At 38.5% G+C, this 23,074-nt stretch overlaps 1 protein-coding gene across 1 annotated transcript; it reads left to right on the forward strand.

Moving 5' to 3' along the window:
- Positions 1-280: 280 nt before the first annotated feature.
- On the forward strand, positions 281-9,002 carry LOC146584981 (ovalbumin). The gene is made up of 8 exons (XM_085323748.1): positions 281-323; positions 2,014-2,197; positions 2,834-2,884; positions 3,459-3,587; positions 4,374-4,491; positions 5,723-5,865; positions 6,192-6,347; positions 7,967-9,002. The coding sequence occupies exons 2-8, from the start codon at positions 2,030-2,032 to the stop codon at positions 8,360-8,362; spliced, it is 1,161 nt and encodes a 386-aa protein (XP_085179874.1). The 5' UTR covers positions 281-323; positions 2,014-2,029; the 3' UTR covers positions 8,363-9,002.
- Positions 9,003-23,074: the final 14,072 nt, after the last annotated feature.

Genomic DNA, 23,074 nt, shown 5'->3' on the forward strand with positions numbered 1-23,074 from the left:
TCATCTCAGTATCTAGTTGCAAATGAGATGTAAAAGAGCATGAGCAGTATTTTCTGGTCTAACTCCAATCCACTAGCCCTGAAAACACTCTGTTACACAGAATACAACCCTTATATTTGCTCTCACTTCAATCAAAAATGGAACTATTGAAATTAAAGTCAGATCTAGTCCCATTAAGTGATTTTTATGGTGTCAAAGGTCAGACTCCTGAAGGGCAGCAGTGGGTGGGTCAGCATCCACACCATATAAATTCCTAAGAGCTCAGGTAGTCTGTCTACACACAGCTGGAAAGCTGTATTGCCTCTGGTGCTGACGCTCAAAAGGTAAGCATTTCCCTAGAAAATTTACCTTCTCTCTGTATTATTTCTTGCTTATATCTCAACTTAAAAAAATCAGCACTTATTGAGTTACTATTGCTATCTTTGAGGGAAGAACATTTAAATGATATCTTCTACAAAAAACTTCTTACCTCCTATACTATTTTACTATGTAAAATCTGGTRTTTTTTAGCCTGAGTATTTGTTTGCAGGAGATCTTTTTAGAGTTTATTCTTTGTGTTTWAAATAGGATTTTATTTCAGAAAAACTTACCCTTTTACCTCTGATTTTGGCAGTGAAAGAATAGAAAATTGCTTGCCTGACCTCCTGTTCGAAAGAGTGCACACAGAGCACAACAGCAGCATTCAGTGACCGTGCTAGGTTTATTTTAGTGTGAAATTACTCTAACAACTGCAGCCCCAGAAAATATTGCTGCTGAACACCATTCAAGATAAAAATGTGTGTGAGCATATAGATGTACATTCTACAGTAATCTATGAGTGTAACTTGTACACAGAAAAGAGAGAGAAATGTGTGTGTGTGAGAGAGTGTATGCATACGTTCTCATACATGGTCACTAAAAAGCTTAGTGGAGTATAAGACTCCAAAGACAAAACTTAAGATCTCAGCATTAAACACTTTGGTAAAGGACTGGRTTTTGAAAGATAACAAACTTCCACAATTACTATAAATTGCAAGAAGGAAACTAGATTCATGCTGACTTCTAAACAGCTGCCTTTCATATAAGCATATTGGCTATACAGGGCTTGTGCAGCCTAGCACTTAATTTGTAGCAGCCACAGGGAGAAACAAATATAAAGCTTTTATTGGTCTATGCCATAAGAACATATTAATTTAACRGTGCTGTATTTCGTTACGCATTGCTATTTTACCAGCTCTACATTTCTATTCTGTCTGAACATTACTAACAAAATTTAACTTCTCAGAAAGGCCATACTGTAGTATATATACATACATATAGGCAAAGCAAGCTATATCTGAGAGCACAATAGAGTGGAATATGAATTATACTCATTAGTATCTCYTATACACTATGTGTCTCTAGACAAATTACATTCCTTCTCCATGCTTCCAGGACAAAAATGAGGATAAATATACAAACCTTTGAGATCTATTGACAGTAGATACTGTGCAACAAGTAGATATTTTACTGCACTTAACTATTTTTCAGGAAATAAGAGTAGTCAGTAAGCCTCTGCTTTCACTTACAYCTGTGCAAAACCAGGACAAGTCTACTAATATTTACACTGTTGCTCCAGCATTGCATGCATGTCAAAGACAGCTCATATTTTCTTGATTTGACCAAAGGTACTGCGAAGTATCAAGGAATTCCTGTTTTCATTGAATGAAAATAAGTACACGCTATTGTCTATTTTAAAAGTTAAACAAAAATCATATATACCTCTGAGATCTCTGAAGAACTTTACTGTCAAAAAGGTAACCAAATCAGAAAGAAATAGATTTATTGATACTGAGTTAATAACGTATATGGAAGTTGGGCATAGCAATAGACATGTTACCACAGAATGGCTTTAAATCTACCTGTTCTTATTTCCTTGGTTAAGAACTCCTATTAGTTTGAAGTGGTAGCTCACTACAGAATATCCTGCCTTGAATTATGTTTGTACAGCATTCCATCACCACACTGTCATCGCACTTCTGTTGTTTGCTCTAGGAACACTGTCTTCACAATGGGCTCCATTGGCACAGCAAGCACAGAATTTTGTTTTGATATGTTCAAAGAGYTGAAAGTCCACCATGTCAATGAGAACATCTTCTACTCACCCCTGAGCATCATTTCAGCTCTCTCCATGGTCTACCTAGGTGCAAGAGACAACACTAAGACTCAGATAGAGAAGGTAAGGCTAGTGTTAAAAATTTAAACTTTGCTCCTGCTCAGCACAGCCATAGCACTTAATTATTCGATAACATCCCTTGAAACTTGCACAGCTCAAGGTTATAAAACTTGGATCCAAAGTTATCTAAAGCTGGGTCCATCCCAAACTTCCAGTCAAGAGTGTTAAGCAAATGCACCAGCCGGAAACCTTGAAATTGATTTTAATTTAAAATTTATCATTGTTAGCAGTAAGATTCCCATGGAAAAAAMAAAACATTCTGGATTCTTTGTTTAGAGTAAGAAAACTAAATAAAGTCTCCAAGGAAATAGAAAAACATGTTTCCAGTCTGCAAAATTTATCATATGAGTTTTCTGCAGTTTCCACTTCCTTCAGGTGGAGCGGCTAGCTTGCTAACTGGAAGAAAGATAGCACTATTTACAGCACATAGTGGAGCTAATTTGTAGATCTTCGCAGGAAAAGAGCTCATCTAAGCTGAGAAAAGCATCATAGATATTCACAGATGATACAGACAGATTCTAACTTTATTATCATTTTGTTTGCAGTCAGCCAATAACTTCAAACTTCATTTGTCAATCTCAGCTGCATAATTTTTTTTGTTACATCTGTTATTTCTACTACTGGCATTTTCAATTACAGGTTATCCACTTTGATAAAATCGCAGGATCTGGAGAGTCCACAGAATCTCAGGTACAGAAATAACTTCATCCCCTTGTCTATGTCACTTTCTCTTGGTAGAAAAATCTAGCAGACAAAACATTCTCCTAGCAGTTCCAAACCTTTCCTAATAAGAAACTAGTGCTCTGCATCCAGTAGTTGGGGGAACATTACATTCATAAGAATAGAGAAAGAAGGGAGGTAACAGAGGATTCAGAACAATCAGAAGAGGAAACTCAGGATCAAAATATTGGGCAAATAAGGAAGATTATAGATATTTGTTGTGTTACTCAAAGTAGCTGGATAATGCTGGTTAAAAGGGATTAGCTGGAGAAAGAGGAAAGCCTACTTGATCTGCTTGGGAGATCATACCCCAGAGAGAGGTATGAGGAAATGACAGAAAAAAAAAACAGCACAGAATTGTATATATTGGGAAATAACTACATCAGTATATTTACAGCAGCAAGACATCTAGGACAAACAACAGTTTTGCAAGCAAAAGTATCTGAACTAGTTACCCTTCTCATATAGTATGAAAAACCTGCTAAGTCCTAAAACTAAAGTAACATAATCTATCTTCTTATTTATGTTCATCACAATGGCTCAGTGCGGCACATCTGTAAGCATCCACACTTCACTTAAAGGCATTCTCTCTGAAATCACCAAACCAAGTGACAATTATTCACTAAGCCTTGCCAGTAGACTTTATGCTGAAGAGACATATCCAGTCGTGCCGGTGAGTTGCTCTAAGATCTGATCTGAGTGATATTTCTATGTCAAAGCTGTGTCATTCTATAATGCAAGAGCACTGTTAGAAGTCTAGGCTCTCGTAAGGAAATATTCTTCCAAAGAGAAGACAGGATTCATGATTTCAGTCTATTACAACGCTAACCCTCTGTAGTCTTCCGAGAAAATGTGTCTAGCACATTGACACAATGTCATTGTGTAATTAATAAAGGGAACTTCTTCTGGAAGGAGTTAACACTATTTTCTAACTTGTAAAACACAACTGAAAATAACTTTTTGATCGCAAAAACGTTCCACTTGACACTTTCAAAACAAAATAAGAAAGTTTTCCAATTCAAAGGAATATTTCATTTGGAAATTAAAGCTAAAGTAAAATACAGTTTCAAAATGAAAAGTGGGAAAAATGAAAAAAAATGCTTCAACTGAAATGAGTCAACATTTTTGGATTAAACTCAGTTCTGGAGTGTATTTTAAGAACTCTGATCATATACTCTTTCCTGAAGCAAAAAATGTCAAATCTTAAAATGTTTATGAACTAGAATCACGGCTTAATGTTTACCTTTAACGAATAGTTACAGCAAAAGAGCTACATAGAGCATACTTAAATATATTGCAGTACTAAATGCATYATGAAGTGCAATAGGTAGCAAAATACAGTGTAACATACCATATTACAACAGTATATTGTCCATATCCATTAATTTCAGTCTTGCATTTCACATAGATGAAATACTTTGAAATACTGATCTGATAAATGCATACTTCTACATTACAGGAATACTTACAATGTATTAAAGAACTGTATAAAGGAGGCTTGGAAACTGTCAGCTTTCAAACAGCTGCAGATCAAGCTAGAGAACTCATCAATTCCTGGGTTGAAAGTCAGACAAATGGTAAGGGCAAGAAAAGTATCCACAAGTATTTTCTATTCTGTCATTATATTTGAACAGCATCTGAAAATCCTTAAGCTGACAGAGAAAAACACAAAACCTCTGCTTCTGTTCCTACTCCTGGATGATAGATCAGTTTCCAAATATGGAGCTACTATCTACATTTTTTTCCCCCAGATACATTCCTTTTAAAGAAAATTGTATATCTGTAGGGGATTTCCAGGTATGTAATACTTCTAGTCCTGGTAAAATGCTAGAACATGAGTTGCATACAGTACTACTTGTTTGTCCCTAATGCTGAGAATGCTGAATATCCCTCAGTGAACATGCAGCATTGCCCTCAACCTTCCCAGAGATGCCAGAATTGCTCTGTACATGTTAAGTTAGACATGTAATTGTAAGCTACTTGAGAAATATTAATAGGAAAATGACAATGCACAACCATAGATTTAAGGAATGGTAGGGAGGTGTGTGAAATGCATAGAAGGAGGTTCCCCAACAGGGATTTTTCTCCTACTGCATCTGCAGGTTATTCCTCCATTCTCTCAGTTTCTCCCTGGCCCCCTCAAACAATTCCTTTCCCTTGTGCCTGAAACACATGGCCTAAGCAGCAAACATGGATAAAAGAAAAAGGTGATTTCCAACTGAGAGGAAAATATTCATAACCACACAACCTCTGGTCTAGTGCCACACTTTCAGGGAGAAAAGCAGGCCATGATTAAGCTACTGGTGGGAGAAGAATAAGTGGGGAGCTTGCTAAATGCATGAGGACTGCAGAAGAAAGAGGAGACAAGTACAAGAAGGAAGTAGAGTAGATGAAAAAGGGAAATGCTGTTTTCCTGTCCTATCTTCTCTGTGTAGATGTCACCTTTCAACTTCTGTTTGAAACAATAGTACTTATGTTTACTGGTGCTGTTTGGGTTGAAGATCAACCTGGGATAACAGACGTTCCAATAGTTCTTTCCTTAGTCATAAAATAGACAGATTAGTCATTTTGTAACAGATAAATCTCTGGGTGCTACAGTTTTAATTAGTCCTTTACAAAGAGGGAAACAACAGCTCTTGCCAACAGCAATGAGCAAAACAACCTYGGAAGTACAACATTACAGCTAAAAAAACAAAAGAACCTCTCTACCCCTGCACTCCCCCTCCCCACATAGTCCTATACAATTCACTTTGTACTGTGATTGCCAAGATATGTTATGCCATTTTTTTCTCCTGTTCTTTCTTAAAGGTGTGATCAAAAATCTCCTTCAACCGGGTTCTGTTGATCCCCAGACTGAAATGGTCCTTGTTAATGCTATATACTTCAAAGGAATATGGGAGAATGCATTTAAGGATGAAGACACTCAAGAAGTGCCCTTTAGAATAACTGAAGTATGCGAGCATATTTTACTTTCAAGATATCATCTTGTAGGACTTATCAAGAGAATAGATAACTTTTTATAGAGATGCTACACTAACATATCGTACTCTGTTTACTTCTCTTCTGGGAACTATAATAATCCTAGGGAGTTTTCCTAATGACTATCTTCTTACACTGTTTCTAACAGTAACAAAACTCCTGAGGAAAAAGTTGAGACATCAACTTTTCTTAGAAAAAGTCGTCCTGGACGAGAGTGAACAGTAGTTTTAACCACAGACATTAATTTCTATACTCTAAGAATAAACTTGTAAAGACTGTTATCTTTTTGGTTTTCCAGCAAGAAAGCAAACCTGTGCAGATGATGTATCAGGCTGGTTCATTTAAAGTGGCAACAGTGGCTGCTGAGAAAATAAAGATCCTAGAGCTTCCATATGCCAGTGGAGAGCTGAGCATGCTTGTGCTGTTGCCTGATGATATCTCTGGCTTGGAGCAGGTGAGGCCCTAGCAGTGAACTTCAGAGTATCGTAAAAACAGTGAAATATAGCTTCTGTGGAGCCTTTCACAATAACATTATTTTAAAACATTTCAACCAGCACAGATATGAGCACTGGCAATATGGGATTGCTGTAGAGAAGTACATAGCTTCTCTCAGTGGGGCCTGCAACAGCTTGTGTTGAGTATGGATTGCCTAAGGAACTGCTTTAGTGAGTTAAGTAACAGCCACAGCCTAAAAGATTCTTCTCATCTCAAGATACTTCTCTGGCTTGGACTCCAAAGGTCTTGTATGTTCATTGCTGCACATTAATGGAGCTTCATGGGAAGCTCAACTTTACTGGTGTAACTATTTTGGGGTTTGATGGTGCTCAACATTTTTCCTTCCTACCCTCAGAAATTCAACTATCTTGCCAAAGAGGAGGAAAACGGGATATGAGKGAACCTAGAATCGTTAAAACTATTACAGAAAATAAAAAAGTACACAAATTAATATTATTAATGTGGACAGAATACAAATACTAGATATTGTTACTAGAAAGACTGTAGTTAATCCGGATAGGAAAAGCTAGGTAATAAATTAGACTTAATTGCAATGTTTGTACTGAATTGCAATGTAAAGAATCAAGATTAAAAGTTGAGGAGGCATTTGACCACAGCTAGATTGCCATCAGTTATCTTGAAAACATGCTTACTGAAGACTATGCACAATTCTGGAAAAAAGTAAAAAGCACAGAAAAAAAAAAGTATGTTTAAGTAGGAGAACAAGCATTATGATTAGAAAGACTAAAAAGGAAGGGCATGGATAAAACAGAATGTGTGTGAATAAGAAAAAAATATCACTTGGATAAAGATAGTAAGGTAGATTTTACTGAGATAGTGTGATTACACGGTCCCATGACAAGATATGTATAAGGGAGATATCTAGTTTCTTTCCTATCAAGKAAAGAAATATTACTACACAAAGCAACATTAGTAATAATGAAAGGAATCAATTATTCTGGATAGTGATCACTAACAAGGGCTTTTGCCCCTCAACTGGTCACCAATACAACACGTGATATGGCAAAGATAATGTTGAAACAAGTAATCAGTGTAACTGAAATGTACACTGTTTCAGTGTAACTGAAATGTGAAGATATTTATGATTAAGGTCTCCATTTTCAAAAATCCAAATTCTCATAAAAGTGTAAGTTCCAAATCTAGTAGCAACTGGCAATCCAATCATTAGAGATTAGTTACCATTTACAATTTGTTACTCAGAGGTCTGAAATGTAGAGAAAAATTAGAATTTAAAGCAAAACATAGAATGATTTTAGAATATATTTCCCAAGAAGAGAAAACAAATAGGAAAGAGCTTCAGGTGAAATTTCCTGAGTAGACATGTTGTAAAAGAAAGTTGACTAGTCAATGAGGTTATGAAAGAAACAGAAAACAGGACAAGAGATGTGAAGAAAGAATCATAGTCTGCTTTTCACTCCTAGATACATTAATCTATGTACCTTTAGAACAAACACCATGCTAAGAGCAATCATTTTAAAGAGAGAAAAAAAAGAAGACGATGACATGAAGGAATTTATGTTCTCATTCTGGAGATCTCCTTCTCTTGTCTCTTTGCAGCTGGAGACTACAATCAGCTTGGAAAAACTAACTGAGTGGACCAGTTCTAATGTGATAGAAGACAGGAAAGTGAAAGTGTACCTTCCCCGCATGAAGATTGAGGAAAAATACAATCTCACATCTGTTTTAATGGCTTTGGGCATGACTGACCTGTTCAGCCCTTCAGCCAATCTGTCTGGCATATCTACAGCACAGTCTCTGAAGATGTCTGAGGCCATCCATGGGGCCTATGTGGAAATTTATGAAGTAGGCAGTGAGATGGCCAGTTCTGCAGAGGTTCAGGTGGATGTTACAAGTATTTCAGAAGAGTTTAGGGTTGATCACCCGTTTCTCTTCTTGATCAAACACAACCCAACCAACAGCATCCTCTTCTTTGGCAGGTGCATTTCCCCTTAAAGAGAAGAAAGCTGAAAGAGTTTCTGTCCTTCAAAGCAAGACCCAAAGCATTGTAGTATCAGGAGTAAAAAGAAAGGTATACTATCCACTTCATCTATATCTTCTAAAAACTGAAAGTTTTATTAAAAATATATATTTTGTTAAATCAGAGGATAATTATCCCACAAAATCAAGAACGTCTTAGCTTTTCTAAAGCAATGAAAACTGGATGAAACTTAATGAAATCGTGGTGACCAAAAATGTTCCTCAGGCAAGCTAACACTTCAGTACTGGTGCTGGATCATTACACTGAAAAATCATAACCCAATTCATCATCAGAAGTTTTCTGATCCAGAAAGCAGCTTTCCAATTCAAATAGGTTTCTCTAGGACCAAGTTTTTTGGTGACTCCTCCAGAATTAACCACAAGAAAGCTCTCAGATTAAGTTCTAAACTGTCACCAGCCATTCCCACTCCTACAAGGAAACTGCTTTTTCTTTGTGCTCCTGATACTACAAGGCTCTGCCTCACCTTCTAAAGATGCATTATAGAAATCTTAGCATTTACTTCTCTCCTTACACATTTTTGGCTCCACTGCCATAGCCAAATATGATATGTTACTCTTCACATTGATTTCCACGTATATCTCTGCATCCATACCTAATGGGTCTTGCAGATGTATTCTTTTGCTCCTTTAATCATAATAAAAACATGTTTAAGCAAACAAGTTTCCTTTGTAGTATTTCAGTGCAGCAAAGTCTTGTACCAAGGACAGAATCATTTTCTACAACAGTACAGGCATGAGACCCAACAACTAGCAGGAACTTTACCAAAGAAGTCCTGATGATCTCGGTGGATGAGAAGTTGAATAAGAATTTGCYGTGTGCCTTTGCAGCAGTGAACCACAGTTAACCACACAATGGACCACATCAGCCAAAATAGCATAGCAAAGGAAAGAAGYGGTCTTTTCCTTCTAAGTAGCATTTGTGAGATGTCACCTGGAGCACTGTGTCTAGTTTTGGGTCCCCAATACAAGGGAGAGACTAAACAGTGCAGAGGAGAGCCAGCCATGGAGGCAGTCTGAGGTCTGGAGCACATGTAGAGAAGCTGAGAGAACTGGGCTTGTTCAGCAGAAGAGAAGGCTGAAGGGGAGATCTGACTGCCTTATGTTGCCTAAGAGGGGCAGGGAGTTATAACGAAGGCAGAGCTAGACTTTTCTCAGACGTGCACAGTGAAGGAGGTCCAACAAGTTGCAATGCCAATAATTCGCAGTAAATTCTGACTAGGTACTAGCAAAACACTTATCTCAAGGAGGGTGGGTAAACACTGGAGCCCAGAGTGGCTGTGGAATCTGTTTTTGGAGATAGTCAAAACTCTCCTGCACAAGGCCCTGAACAATACGGTCTATCTTGGAAGTTAGCTTTGCAAACTTCCACCTAGAATCACCAAGAGGCCTACCTGTCCCTGCCTACCTGCCCTGGGGCCTCCCTCCACCCCTGCCCAACCTCAGGACCCCATCTCAGCACAGAGATGCCCCGCYCTGTGGTGCCACAGCAGTGTCAGGCTGCCGTCCCACTATAGCCCTACCCCTGCCCTTCACCCTTGGTTGCCCTACTCCCTCCTCTACCCATATAGAACAAATTTCTGCCCCTCATCCTTGTCGTAGGACTCAAGCTGCTTGTTTCACCTGGGCTCACAGGTTTCACCTGTCCAGGAAAGTCCTGTCAAGGAAAGGGAGTTTGTCCATTGAACAGACTCATGCTGCTCTGTGGACCAGGTTTGCCAGCAGACTCTCCCTTCCTCCAGGTTTGCAAGTAGACTCTTCCTTCCTCCCCAGTGCTTTTACCCTGACCACCTCAAGGTATTTTGTGGAACTGAAAGGCTTGGGGCTTTCCATCAGCCTGGGGGAGGTCCACCTGCTGGCTCTGCTCACTGTCCTCCAGTGGATTAGTCTTCTCCTCACCATCACTTCCCACAGTCCAGTATATGAACATATGCTTTGCCCATATGTGGCTTCCTGGGTAGGATACACACCTTGTGATTCAGGAGCACCTAGGACTTTCCCTCTGAGCACCCATTCCTTYCCATTCTGAAGATGATGTCCCTTGTGATTCCTGTGAAGGCTTGCATTTTTGAATTAGTTACACCTAACTGATATTTTATACTCAATTGATATTGATATTTATAGGAGAGCAGCAATTCTAGCAACAGTTAYTCTCTGAAAAATGGTAAGGACAAGAGAAGTGTTAGCTCAGTATTTGCCTGTACCTAATACAGTTTCCTGCCCTGTCTACAATGCAGTGAAACCCTCCACCCCATTTCATTCACCCTAGAAACGCTGGACAAAAGTCCTGGGGGGTGGGGAGGTCTCACCTGTTGGGGGCTGCTTTTGTAGCTGGGGACCATGAAGCCTCCTACCCCTGCCCTACCCTTCCTGTCCTGCCCAAAGGAGGGAGTCACCCTGTGCCCCTCTCTTCCCACAGTACCCTCCCCAAGGATGTTAGTGAGGACATCTTTTATGAAGAAGGCACCAGCAAGGGCAGCTGAAAAAGATTCTGTCCCAGAATGATATACAAGTAGGTGCCAAGCAGTGATCAGCTATGTTATTGCTACCTGCCTGGCATCTCAGTCTGCCCTGGCCTTCCATGGCTGACAGTCCCTTGGATGGTCTTTTGGTTGGCTTGGTGCTTGATTTAGGCAGAGCTGCTGGACTGGAGTGGCAAAGGTTGCGAGCTGGAGTAGAGTCTGGGTAGCTGGCTCTGTGCAGTTTGGGCTTGCATCTGGAAACAGCAGGATCCACTATAGTTATTTATGCACGTGCTCAAAAGCATACACAAGCAAAGGGTGCAGGGAAGCGTAGGGAGAAGTGAGCATTCACCTGCCTTGTGAATCTTTGTTTTCACAGCAATAATCTTGCACCTAAGAGGTCTGTCAAGCTCCTTTGCCTAGCCAGGATGGAAAGGGGAAGACAAAGATGTAGACTATGTGAGGCAGAGGCAAATCCTATGCTACCACTTCACTTGTCCTTACCTTGCTTCTTTCTCCACCCAGGAATTAAAGAAAGAGTTGTCTTGCTTTTTGACTATTTGGAAGTCAATTTCTTCCAGTCTTGCTTTGCAGAATTTCTTTGCACAGTTTGCATATTCCTGAAAGCAGAAAGATTGCAGTCATCAGAACCATGAAAACTTTAAAATGCAGGAATATGAAATGCAAAAATAAACAAACGGATAAAGGAAATAAACTTTTACACCCATGCTTGAATTGCCATGTCAGATACAGCTGCCTTACTGTAACTCAATACTGAAGCTAGACCAGAAAGGCTTTCTCATATCCATATACTTAATTTGACAAGTTTTTCTCCAGGCAGAATTTCAAGTTCAAATTTCACAATATGTCCTTTATTTACCAAAAATACTTTCAGTTTAGCAAATATTCTTTCTGATCAAGCAATATTGATTTTCTTATGCTCATGCTCACTTTTTGTTTTGAATTCTGAGTTCTTCTATTTTTCAGTAAGATTTCACAGCCAAAGATCCCCTTGACTGGGAGGCTTTGGCAGCTGGCTTTGAAAAAACAAAGTCAAAATATTTTCACATCTGCAATCTTCCTTGCTTTTTCGGTCACATGTATTTCAATTTCATCATTCAAAACTCCTTTTGTCATTGAAAATCACTTCCTGGTGGGTGCATTTCCTGTGGTGCTGCCCCAGGAAAAAACAAACTGTGAGGTGGTGGGTCACAGAAGCTTCCTGCAGGGGCAAGGGTTGCTGTTCTGGCAGTTCCTGATCTTTTGGGTGCCTAGAGGCTGCCTCTTGGGACCTGAGTGTGAGCCCTTTTCAGGACCTGAGGCCTTTCCTAGGTCCACTCACTTCTGTAAGGGGAGTGAGGGCCAGCGCAGCCCTTATCAGGCTGAGAAGGTTGCATGGAGGAGAAGGGGATGGCTGGGAGCAGATCCATTGTCCTGGCATTGACATTTGGGGAACAGAGGCAGGCAGGGTTCGTAGCAAGGCCTTTCACCTGGGCCGTCACCAGCTGAGGGTGTTCGCCGGCTGCCGCACAGGCTGAGTTGATGCAGCTGTTGTGGGCCACAAGGCACTAATGCAACCCTGGCTGCAGGCTTTTGTCTCAGGTGCTGTTCAGATAGTGCTTCAGTATATGGCTTACATACGGCTTACAAAGAGAAAACATGTTCCTTAATTGCTAGTAACTTGACCTTTTTATAGTATAAGTCACTAGGAGTTTTTTTATTTTGTGTGTATTTTGGTTCTTTCTTTTTCTTGTGTACTGTTATTGGCCAATTTGAGGTTTTTGCCCTTTTTTTTTTTAATGTTTTTATAAGTGTCTCTTAAAGCAGTTAAAGGGCATGTATTCTGATAGTACTTAACATGAGATGGCTTAATCTTAAATGCAGGGAAGGGTGGGTAAAAAGTATTCATTTCTTCCTATTCCGCTAACTTTAAACTCAACGCAGACTTCAGCTAGGACATGAAGTACACCTTACTCCAAATGGTTCAGTTCAGCTCGCTCTTCACTTTAGAAACATGCCCATTTAACACTTTCAAGACTCCTRCCTCAAAAGCAGTCTGCGGATCAGACTAGGCCAAACACATTGCCATTTGCTAGCTACTTAATGCATATGCTTCTTGGTAAGATCCTGTTCTGCATGTGCTAGGTTTGGTGTTCAGCCTAGGCGCTAGAATTGTGAGCTTGGAGGACACATCGTCTTAAGAAATAAGGTTCCCCATCATCCCAAATAGTGTCCCAGCACCAGTGTGGCTTGACCGAACCTTTACTGTCCTTCCCTCTGTTTCCAAGTGGTAGTCAACCTGAAGAGGCAGCTGTATTGGCAGCAGCATGAAAACTGCCTCCCACACGAACAGAACGCGCTTGGGGAGTCCCAGTCAGAGGATGTACCAGGGGTATGAGAGGAGAAAGCTGCCCTAAGTTTGCTGACCTAACTGCGAAGCCAAGAGCTGGGAGAGCAACCCAGGCATATACCGGGGGTTGGGGAGCTGGCATTAGCTGTCTGGGGCAGGTTGGTATTTAACATTGAATGTATGGGGTGTGCTGCTTTGAAGCTGTTGCTCTGAAATGATCCTCCTGCTTTACACGCTGCTCAACATAGGGGCGGGAGCAAGGGCGTAGCGTAGCTGACCTGAGCGCCCAGTGGGAGTTCAGGGGAGACTCTCCAGCGCCAGTGCGAGGTGTTCGCCTGGCTGTGGGGCTGGTTGTGTCCCCTTCCCCTAGCCCCCCATCTGCCATGGGGCCGGCAGCAGCAGGGGGCTGCAGTGCCTGCGGCAGTGACCTGCGGGGCACCAACCGCCCTGYGCCCGCCGGAACCGGTTCCAGCCGGCCGGAGGGCTTGGGAGGGGAGTGCAGGGGGCTGCGCAAGCGCGGAGGCGAGGAGACCGGGACTGGGCAAGGGGCGGGATGGATGCGAGCGTGTCTGTGGGGTTTGGTTTTAGTTTGGTTGGCTTGGGGGGCRGGGAGGGGGAGACGGGGTCCCCCTTCAGTGCCTGGGTCATTTGAGCAGACGTTTGTGTTTGTTGGCAGTAAATTAACCAAATTAAAACTCTCTGATATGACTGTCCAGCCTGCAACACCTGCGGTGACTGTGTCCTTCTGTTTTCTGCTGGAGGAAGGGAGAAGAGGGACCACCTAAAGACACTGAAAACTCCAGTACTGTGGAAACCTTTTCAGAAAAGGGCCTTCTGGAGTTCTTGTTCTGTTATTTTCTCGTTAGTGTTTGAAATCTTGGGTGTCACAAACAGTGTCTTGCATGTCCAAAAATAAGGAAAAAGTGATATCACARGTGTTTTGCAAGGTCTTTTTATTCCTGAGCTTGCATGTTTTAAATGTGTTTTTGCCACAAAAAGTGGAGTAGGAAGAAGAAAAGTGTGTCAAGAATTGTCAGTTGTTTACTTTGGATTGAGATTAGTTTATCTGAAGTTTAAAATKAATGTTTTGCTTTTAACACTGCTGGTGACAGTTTAAGGCAAGGAGACTGGCTACTAACAGGAGAGATTGTGGAAGTGGAAGTTGCAGCATTTGAAGTGGAAGAAAAAAATGAAACCTTAAAATTACTCAAATTCTTGTGGGTAAGAAGATGGGTAACTTCTGCTTCAGAGTGCTGTAACACCTGATGTGTGCTCTGTTTGAGGGCACAGACTTGGTAATACCCATAACTTGATACTTACTCTGTGTGGGAGCAGAAATGGGGAGATGGGTTTAGAAGAATCTTGCTCGTTGACAACTAGCCAGTTTATACAAATAAATTTTAGATTTATGTTTTCTGGCCTCATACTTGTTTAATTTTTCAAAGTTTCAGTCACTCAAATTGGATAATAGCCTTATTGCCATATCTACAGTCTGAAATTATGTGTAATAACACCTCTTTCAATTATTGTGCTTTTTATTAAGAAGAACATTGCCTCCAAAGAATTTTGGAAGTACTGAWTATTTAATAAGTATTTATTAACAGCATTAAATAACAGCATTTTTTTAAACACAGTAACTCGCATTATAAGAAAGAATAACTCACACAATTGACAGAATAAACATACATCCTTCTCCAAAATACAGAAAAGATACGATATATGTTAGTAAATTCAAATCCATTTCATGATGGGTAGTGCTCTCCACTTTCGGAGAACAGAAGAATAGATCATGTGCATAGTAAACATTCACAAGAAAAACCTGTCATCAATAATAAAAATAAAAAATCTCCTCATATTGATACAGCATTATAGATGTAAATGTAGCAATATTAGCAAATGTTTGTAAATTGTTAAAGTACTTAAGATACAGTTCTAGTTAACTCACTAAAATACAAGAACTGAATGATTTAGAAAAAAGGGTATAWCTGATGGTAAATTTGAATTAAATATTTCTTGATTAAGGATCTTTTAAAATGACAACTGCATTCTATTCAATAYTGCTATTTAATGTGTTCTCAACTTTCTAGTATCTAGGAAAAGTACTTAAAATCAAGGGATCTTAGAAAGAATAGACATGATGTTAAATGTTCTTGTATAGACCTGCATTCAGGGGTGTGTATGGCGACCCTAATCTTTTCAACAAGAATGGAATGTACTACAGATATGCCAGTTATGTGTTTCTAATTACACAGAAGTAAAACAGGTAAAAAAGTCTTTACTGTGCTCCTACAGAGCTGTCCTGAAGCAATAAARTGAACAGCAGTCAGAAATCAGCTTTTTGAAGAGACAAGAAATAATTTAGTATTCTGCACATGTTAATAAGATAGGGTGCAAGAGAAACATCGGTTTTTAGTTCTGTTGTGAGAATGAATGTATTCAATTTAGCTGAAGTTTACAGTGTATATTATGGTATTGAATATTGCAAAACATTCAAAAGTTATTGGATCATACAATTATCTTTTTAAATTTTCTAATATTGATTTTAGGAATTTTCATGCTTTTATTTCACTCAATTAGGAATATTAACCTTAATATAATAGGCTTCAAGTATTATATTTGAATTAATTTGGTATAAGATAGAGAGTTCTGATTAGTTATACCAGTAGAAAAAAAAGATCTTACAAATGAAGGATGCAAATCCATTAATGGAAAGATAGACTATCCTGTTGCAGCAGTGCATTGGATTGATGGAGTATTCCATATTGTTCTTGTACTAAATATTCTTTGATTCATTATGGGTTTCATGAAATCTTTTCCTTAGATGTTTTACCATGTTTTTTGCATCTATTTCCAAAAAGATAAAAAATAAAATTAATATTATAATGAATGACTGGATTCATTAGGAAATAAATCAAGTAAATTTCATATCAGAAATGTGCAGAGTCTACACATTATGACAACAAAAAAAAAAAAACTGAAATTGGTTAAATTCTGGCCCCTGTTGAAGATATTGACAAAGTTCCCAGTACAGTTTAAAACCAATAGACTAAATTCTGTTTACATTAGCCAGAGCATAAAGATATGGAAARTGGCATTTCAGTAGAATTATTACAGATTTATCAATGTTAATTAGAGTAGAATTTGGCTTAACAACCTCATGCTACCTTGGAGAGAGGCTGTATTTACCTTTTTCACTATCTTCTTGTTACATCTTCCTATACAACTCCAGCAGAGTCCTCATAGTAAAATGAAAATTATTAGCAAGTTTCTAATGYATTGTGAATGACAATATAAATTTGAAATTAGATGTAATGGAATACATGTTTGAAGTCCATGTGCCAAATCATAGTAATGAGATAGGCAAAACAGAAAAATGGTCATAATAAGTAACAAAGGGGAGGTGCAAATTTGGCTCTGTTTAGGATGTGTCAGAAAGTGCATGCAAAGTAAAATGGAAAGGAGGCTGAAAAAAAGGTCAACATGTGGGCCCTAGAATTCTCTTGGTAGCAGTGCCATTTAGTGTTCCACTCAAACATAATATTTCTACTGAAATGTTGTGTAATACTTAATTTCAATCAATAGATGTACTGTCATAAATCTATTTTTAAAAAAAGCTGCAGCTCTAAGTGGCAGGATAAGTGACATGGCAGGAGAAATAGCTGCTTTTTCAGGTACATTAACTTGAACATGCCTGCCCAAACTAAGTGCCATAGCATCTCTCCTGCAGGGCACTAGCCCTTGTCTAACCTTTGTCATTTTTTCCTCTACTTTGTAGAACACATTACTTCATTTTTAGCTTTTTCCTGGAGGAGAGGGTTCTATTGCCCATTTCTGAGTCACTATCCTTGCAATGACTCCACTGATGAGTTTATGAGCAGATCTAGAAATCCTTTATCACTATAAATGAGCTGACACTCATAATTCTGACATATCCTTTGTTATGGYTTTGTTTGTATTTTCTAAGCTTCTTTCGTAAGAGCTTTCAAACAAATGCTGGAACACAGCATACATCAGTGTGTATCAGTTTGTGCTGTGGTAGCATATAAAGTTTGCTATATATCGTTGCAGTCAAATTACAAATTACATCACTTCTGATGTGGACATTAGCATTCCTGTCCAGCAGATGGAAGAAACCAAATATTCCGAGTTAACATCTGAATTTGACAAGGTAATTACCAGATCTTGTAACTCACCGGGGAGCTTGAGTTTTTAGTGGCCTAGACGAATCTTAAAATTAACCGCTGTGGAAATTAGAAAAACAAAGTGAAGACTTCTTATGTCAAAATTGTTAAACTGTATAATGTAGACTGGAAAATAAGCATGTCAAAGGTTTTCTGTTCTAGCTAAGCAGGATTTCAACTACTGTTCTATGACTCTTTTCTCATACTGTAGATGAATTGTAAGACCTGTAAGAAGTAAGGGAGGCTAACACTAAAGAGAAAATAGATGCTAATAAACCTAAAAGGTAGATTCTAATACTCATAGTTGATTCTGACAGGTAACACTGGGCCTAAATACAAATAAGATGTATATTCATGCAGTGAGGGTAAATGACTATTGGAATACACATTTTCCATCAATTGAAGTTTTAAAATTAAGAAGAGCTATTTTATGCATTATAGTGTAAACAGAAGTCATTAGATTGATGCAGAAATTATTACACAGGTGTATTTGGCTTGTATTATGCATGAAGCCAGATGAGACAGTCATAATAGTCACTTCTAGGCTCAAAATTGAAAGCACCAACTGCTTCACCTAGACTGTATCCTATAATTTTCTTCACAAAGAAATCCAATTTTGTATTCTTTCACGTGATGAAAACTTGTCACAGTATGTATTTTTGAAGCAGATTATATACCTAAAGAAAATAATTTTAAAATAAGAGGTGACGTCTGAGCAGTATTTTAAAGTTAAAATACGTATGGGGAAATTTCTAATGTTTCTTTTTTATATCTCAGATGTCACATTATGCCTAAGCATACTGGAGAGCTCTTAGGCAAGCTATTCAGCAGATCTCAGAATCTGCCTCTGATAGCTATACAGCAGAACTTGATGTCCGTGCAGAATTACCYAATGTATGATATGAGTAGGCTTTCAATTACTCACGTAGGCAAGGGTGATATCTTTTATTAATTCTATTGATATAGATTGGAAATAACAGATCGCTTTCAGAAAGTAAGCCTTTCACTCAGCCTTAAAAATAATTTTTCTACTTTTATCCTGGACCAGAGGAATTGCTTGTGCCCACCAAGTCTCATCTGCAGGGTWTTTTTCAAGCTATAACCATTGATTTAACTGCAAAAAATTGCTTTTTCTTAAACCTACCAGTTACCACATCATTGCCATTATTTTTGTAAGTTGGAAGAAATTTTGAATCCAAGCTAACAGTAGAGGGCAGTATTAACTTACTATTTAAACCATATAGCTAGAGCAAACATCCATGTCCTTTGAACATTTAAATTATAATTTATATGTAAATATCACAGGTCTTTGATAAGGCTGTGCACTTAGTGTGCAGTGCCAATAACAAGTATAAAGACATTTTTTGATTAATGATTTGTTATAAAACATACAGGAACATAAAGGAAAGCAACTGCACAAAGAAAGGTGGCCCTTCCCATCATCAGAAAGTTTTCCAGGCTATAAGAATTCATCTTTCACACTGAATATTATGTTTAATCATCCCATAACAACAACAGCCAGCAGCAGCAYGTCATCTAACACTGCTTTGGCCTGCATACTGGGTAGGGGTTGATTGCATCAGTATGTGAAGATAAGCATGGGAATGGATTTACACAACAGCTGAAAACTTTATTAACATAGCCCCAAGAAAGATGCTCTGGCTTCCCTGCTTCCCAAAGCTGTCACATATCAGATACAAAAATGCAACCAACACAGAAGTAAAATGACTCAATAACAGATGACAATAATATCATATTTGTTGCTGCTTTCAAAGCCTTTTGTAACAATGGCTATGGAAATAAAATTTGAGATTTGAGATGATTAGCTTGTTATATCTAATAATAGATATAAAAGTATTTGGACTCTTGGATATAAGAGTGATATGAGTCTCTCTGTATATATATATTTCTAATTTCTATATGAAATATTTCTATATAAAAAGATTCTGTGATTAATGTTAATGGAATAATAAGAGCATTCTACTGCTCCATATTCATACATTAAGTTTGAAATACAYGGAAGCAAAGCAATGAGTCTATTTCAACACCAAGAGTCTTTATAAGACATTTAAAGTCTTTGCAAAGTTAATATTTGATGACAGTGATTAAATTATAAGGAAGATTTAAGACACCTTAGAATAAGGTATATTTTGTGTTTCATATTGTACAGAATCAATAGTTTTCACATAGATAATAGAATTGAATGGTTATTGGTAAAAAAATGCAAGTCTGAGAGATTTATTGTGTGAAGGAAGGTCTGTCTAGCTAAGAGGAAGCTTTTTAGCTATTGCCCATTTGGTCCATATTCCACAAAGCCAAAGAAATTCTAAGCATGATAACAAACTATCAGGGTAAAGTTATAACAATAACGCTATAACATACTGTTATCTGTAATGTGAGGCATGTTAAAATGTTATCTTGCTATTTTTGTAGTGGAAGCATACAGTAATCCCTAAGATATTTTGCCCAGTTTCATGTGACTGCTTAGAAGAATAACCTAATTAAAGAATGGCCTATAAACAACCCGCATAACTTTTGACTAAATTAACAGATTCCTTGGAATTCAGCTCATACTTTGGAAATGTCCCAGCATCATCTCTGTGACCTCACCCTCCCAGGCATTCACCTGCCCTGTCCAGGCTTAAATTGCTGGTGCAGTGACAGCACCTGTGCAGGCAAGATTTTTCCTGGAGATGAAAGAAAAAGTGCAGAAGGCTCTGACATGTGGATTAGAGTTCACACTGCAAAGCAGGCAGTATCTTGAAGCCATTTTATCAATAAATTAATCTGTGGCTGTGGCATCAGAGTGTAAATGGAAAATGGTAGTGAGGGAAGGGTACTAAGAGGAGCTGTTCTCCATGCAAGGCTGGTTGGGGAATCTTGGATGCAGCAATATAACAAGATCTGACTTGTACAGCCTGAAAGATGTTAGCTGTTAAAAGAGGAAAAAAGATACCACATACACCTTGGAGACCAAATTGATACTATGTTTTTCGCAGATATAATAACCRGTTATTGAATAAACATTTTATGAAAAAATATCACTCATATCTGGATTGGTGGAATAGCTCACATCTCTGAACAGCCTGTATCTAACTTTCATTTTTTCAGCATGATTTCTAAGCCCTCTAGCACATTTCAGTTTCACTGTGAGACAGGCCTTTCAGAATGCTCCTCTGCACTTCACAGGCCATTATCTTCCATTAGATAGAGAAACAAGCTAGAGCACTGCTCAGCTACAGCTAGATGTGCCTCTGCTTCTTGCTTTATAACAAGCCAGTAATAGTTGCAACTCTCTCACTGCAAGCTTAAAGCAGAAATACTATGTTGGGGAAAAAAAACAGTTTACTTTAGATTAGTCGTTAATGGATGGATTTTTAGTGGAAAAATAAGTGATTAAAAACATACGCAATAGATTTATTTCTGTGTCAACCTTCTCTCTTCTAGTGATCTCCCCATCCCGTCCTCCACTTACTTTCTTTAAATGGGAAGAAGCACTGCAAAACTGCAACTATCATTCCTAAACATTTTGCATGCCCCATCTAACTGCTATGACCTAATGATTTTTAATGTGTTTTGGCTACATTTTTCTGAAGTACAAATGATCTACTCCAAAAATGCCAAATAAAAAGATTGAATTTTGGCCACTCAAATCCCTTTTTTAGCCATCAAGGTATCCTTCTTTTCCAGACAGCGTAGTTTCAGTTTTTCAAAGTGAGGGTCTGTGACACCAGCAAACATCTGCATGACATTAAAATGCAGCAGATATTAGAAAAATAAGTATTAGACAGCAAATTTAGCACCAAATCATCAATAGCTTCTGAAATGGACATTCAGAATTTGCCGTTCCATGCAGACATCAGTCTTCATCTTGCTATGTCAGTTGGGTAACTTTAAATCTTTTTCATAATCTCAGAACTGTTACGCAGAAGGTAGAAAAATGAATAAACAACTGTTTAATTCATATTAATGAGTATTAGTATCCCATATTTCAAGTGACAAGCGTACCACACCTATATATTACCACTGCTTAAATACCATTGTTAAATAGGACTAGTTGACTAAATGATTGCAAGTATAATATTTTTGAGGGAAGATGGAATTGAAAGATTCCATCATTGGAAAGATGAGAGAACACTGCCATTTAAGAGTACCAGTTGTACATGTGAACATTGATTTAAATGTTGGAGCTGCACAGGAATGGAAATGGGAATACTGGCCTTGACAGAAATGAAAGTAAATTGAGCATCATTGGGAGAGGAGAGGAAAGAATCAGTATGACAATAAATTCCATTGTCATATCAAAATGCCCTGTATGTAAAAACATTCCTAATGCTTCAGTCTTCAGCTTCTTTTCCCACAGTGTTATTAGATAATCATGTTGGACATAGACTGTCACTTCAGATATGATACAGTATGTCAGAATGTGATGTAGCATGGCAGATGCGACAAGACACAGTAGAGTGTAATCATAATATATAAACAGAAATGTCTTCTCCAAAGTGTTCTTGAGTTTTGGGTGCTTSACCTTGCTTTCTTTGAGCTTGTAAGCAGTAAGGGGAGGGAAAGCAAAGCATTTTAGCTGTAGTTTCCTTTCATCAAAACATAGTTATGTCTTTACTACCACAGGAAGTAACTTTCTGAAAATTCTGAATGCTGACCTGTGTGTTTAGATAGCACCAAGGAAGGAATGTAAAATCAGAAAATACTTTGACATCTTTTAGCTTTACATGGTCAGTCAGTTACAGCAGAGAGTTTACRGATATTTCATAGCCCTTGAGCAGCATGATAGGCTACATTCAAGATGTACCCCACTGGTAGTTTATTAGTTTTATCTCCATCATTCTCCARTTAATCTGAAACTTCCTGCTCCAGCTTGTCATTTATTTTTTGATAAATGTGGAGTCTCACAYCTGGCACCAGAGGTTGTTTTACTRTGATATTGCTCAAGCTGACCCATGACCCTGMTGAGCAGAGAGGTTGGACTAAGTGGTCTCCACAGGTCCCTTCCAGCCTTACTGATTCTATGATTCTAAGTTGCTTTCACTGTTCAACAGTTGTTTCACTGTTCCAATTTTACAGTGAATTTAARGGGGACAGTTAGATTCTGTAGATATACTTGCTGAATTTAATATCAATATTCACTGAAATTCACAGAGAAAATGAGAAATTTGCCATCATTCGTCTATTAGACTAGGCACACAGATTATTTCACTTTGAAGACAATCACAGAGGCAAATAAGGCATTGCTATTTGCATAAAGTTTTGAATAAATGAACCAGTTAACTTAGATACCTGAAGCTTGGATCTTACATTGCTCTATTCCTGTTATTCCATACAAATAAAGGTTTGCCACTTGTCTGCCACAGCAAAAAAAGCCAGTACCCTTCAGTATTCTTCACTCCCAACCAGTTTCAGTTGTCTTGGTRGAATGAGTGAGGTGTCTGGACTAGGAGGCTCATCTTCCCCGACTCAGGGACAGAAGTAGCTCTCCCAGGTGGCAGGTCGGTGAGCTAGCTGAGATGTTGCTCTACTGTAGACTACTTATGTGAAAAACAGTGTTTTAATCCTCTCTGGGGACAAAAATCACCCTAGCCATGAAACTTAAGTTTCTTTCTGTCTCCTGYATCACATGCTGGGTATGAGCATGAGATGTGTTTTTCACTCAGTGTAGCTG

The sequence above is a fragment of the Rhea americana genome, unplaced genomic scaffold (assembly GCF_003343005.1).
Source record: "Rhea americana isolate MKP2758 unplaced genomic scaffold, rheAme1 scaffold_87, whole genome shotgun sequence".
Taxonomy (NCBI): domain Eukaryota; kingdom Metazoa; phylum Chordata; class Aves; order Rheiformes; family Rheidae; genus Rhea; species Rhea americana.